The following is a 1685-nucleotide window of genomic DNA, read 5'->3' on the forward strand; positions in this document are numbered from 1 at the left end:
GTGAGCACAGGGTCGTCATTGCTCCGACTACATGTGATTTCATATGTTCAACCCTATCACGTGGCTTAGAGGAGCAACTTTACACATGGAAGTGGAACATTAAGTAAGGTAGTTCTTCAGCACAGGACATATTTTTGTAAACTCATATCAAAGTGGTTGTTCATACTTGGGAGAAATAGTTGTACAAGCATTATAGGGAGTCCCATCTTTTGACTTGCGATTTTCTGTTCTGCCAGATGGATGTGTCCCTCTTCACAGGGCTTGATCCTCACCCTCCTGTTTCATTCTCAACTAGTCATACCTTGGTTATCGACATCTGAAAGATGGCTCTGTTGTATCCACTTTACGGACAGCCGACTGCTACTTAGCTGCAGAAGTCTCAGTAAAAATATTCTTCCTAAAGTAATGTACATCGCTTGGCAACTGGAACATAAACCCTGATCACGACAAGTGCTAAGAAGAGCTGTTGCTGGACACCAAGAGGGTTGTAGTAAGAGCTACTTCTGAAACGCCACCATCTGGAATTTCGCCATGCCAAAGGTTCAGTTTGGTCTCAAGTTAAACAAAAGTGCTTCTTAGTCTGTTTAAGTTTGGTCTTTTTTCTTTCATAAAGGTGCACAGGTTTTCCTTGAGATTGTAGCAAACAAATGATTGACAGTATAAAACCAAGAAGTCGATCTTCTTACATTCATCCTTTGCTTTCAGTCTCTAGACTCTGTTTAGCCAGAATATCTGAAGTTCCGATTAACAGTAGACGAGAATCATATGATGTTATTCCACATACCTGGTAGTCCTTAGAAGAGGATGAGGAGAATGTTTAGCACCGGTAAGGAAAGAGTTTGGCCAGTAAGGACGGAGAGTAGGCAAAGACACAAACATTCTCTCAGTGGTCTATCAGATGTTTCCCTCATCCAGCATTTTGTTGATTCCTTCACAGATCTTCTTGAGGTGGGTTCGATAGGGTTCTGATGGCCCATACAGTGCCGACAAGAATTCATAGTCTGCAAAGTGGTTGAAGACATGATTAATTCTGGAGTGAGACTTGGCTGTCAGGTGTCTGTTGACAGCCTGATACAGCACGTCTCGGCACTCGTTCAGAATGTTGGACATGACCCTTCGGTCGAAGGTGAAGTCTATTTGGTAGAAGCTGACCGCTGTCATAGCCAAGGTGTGGACCTTCTTGCGGAAGCGCTGTATGACCAGATGCTCGTCACCGTTGAACTGCCCGTTTCTGTAGAGCACTGCAAGCTTCATAATGACCTTAATGAGGTTCTTGATGATTTTTTGTGCTTCTTTACGGTTGCGGGTGTACTCTTTGGTGACACGGTACAGCTCATCCAAGATCTCGCTGCTTGTGTCATCGATAAAGACACTTGCCATAGACTTTGAGGCCATCTTGCTGAGGAGTTTCTTCTGTGCCTGCATAGCCAGGTTCTTGGTGCTGAAGGAATCCATCTTCTCGGTGGCATTTCTCCTTCCTTCGAGGGGCGAGCGCCATCCTGGTGGTCCTGACTTCGCAGCAACTTGAGTGCAGTTTCCACGGAGCTCCTCAAGGAACGCTGGCAACAGCTGCGTCTTATCTTGTTTCTTGAGGGGCGCTGGTGGCAGCCATCCCCCAGGACCAGATTTGGGAGCCCAGGTCTTGCCAGAGATAGTCTTTCGTTTGTTTCTATGACCCGGGCTGG

At 45.8% G+C, this 1685-nt stretch overlaps 1 protein-coding gene across 1 annotated transcript; it reads right to left on the reverse strand.

Annotated features, from left to right (window-relative positions):
• Positions 1-779: 779 nt before the first annotated feature.
• On the reverse strand, positions 780-1476 carry LOC146813785 (tumor necrosis factor alpha-induced protein 8-like protein 1). Its single transcript, XM_085609118.1, has one exon. It carries the CDS (start codon positions 1453-1455, stop codon positions 895-897), a length of 561 nt encoding a protein of 186 aa, XP_085465244.1. The 5' UTR covers positions 1456-1476; the 3' UTR covers positions 780-894.
• Between the last annotated feature and the right edge of the window lie 209 nt (positions 1477-1685).

This window comes from Triturus cristatus, chromosome 6 (assembly GCF_964204655.1).
Source record: "Triturus cristatus chromosome 6, aTriCri1.1, whole genome shotgun sequence".
Lineage (NCBI taxonomy): Eukaryota > Metazoa > Chordata > Amphibia > Caudata > Salamandridae > Triturus > Triturus cristatus.

What these genes read in the sequence shown, in the direction of transcription:
- LOC146813785 (XM_085609118.1), bottom strand. Translation starts at nt 1,455, where the DNA reads ATGGATTCCTTCAGCACCAAGAACCTGGCTATGCAGGCACAGAAGAAA.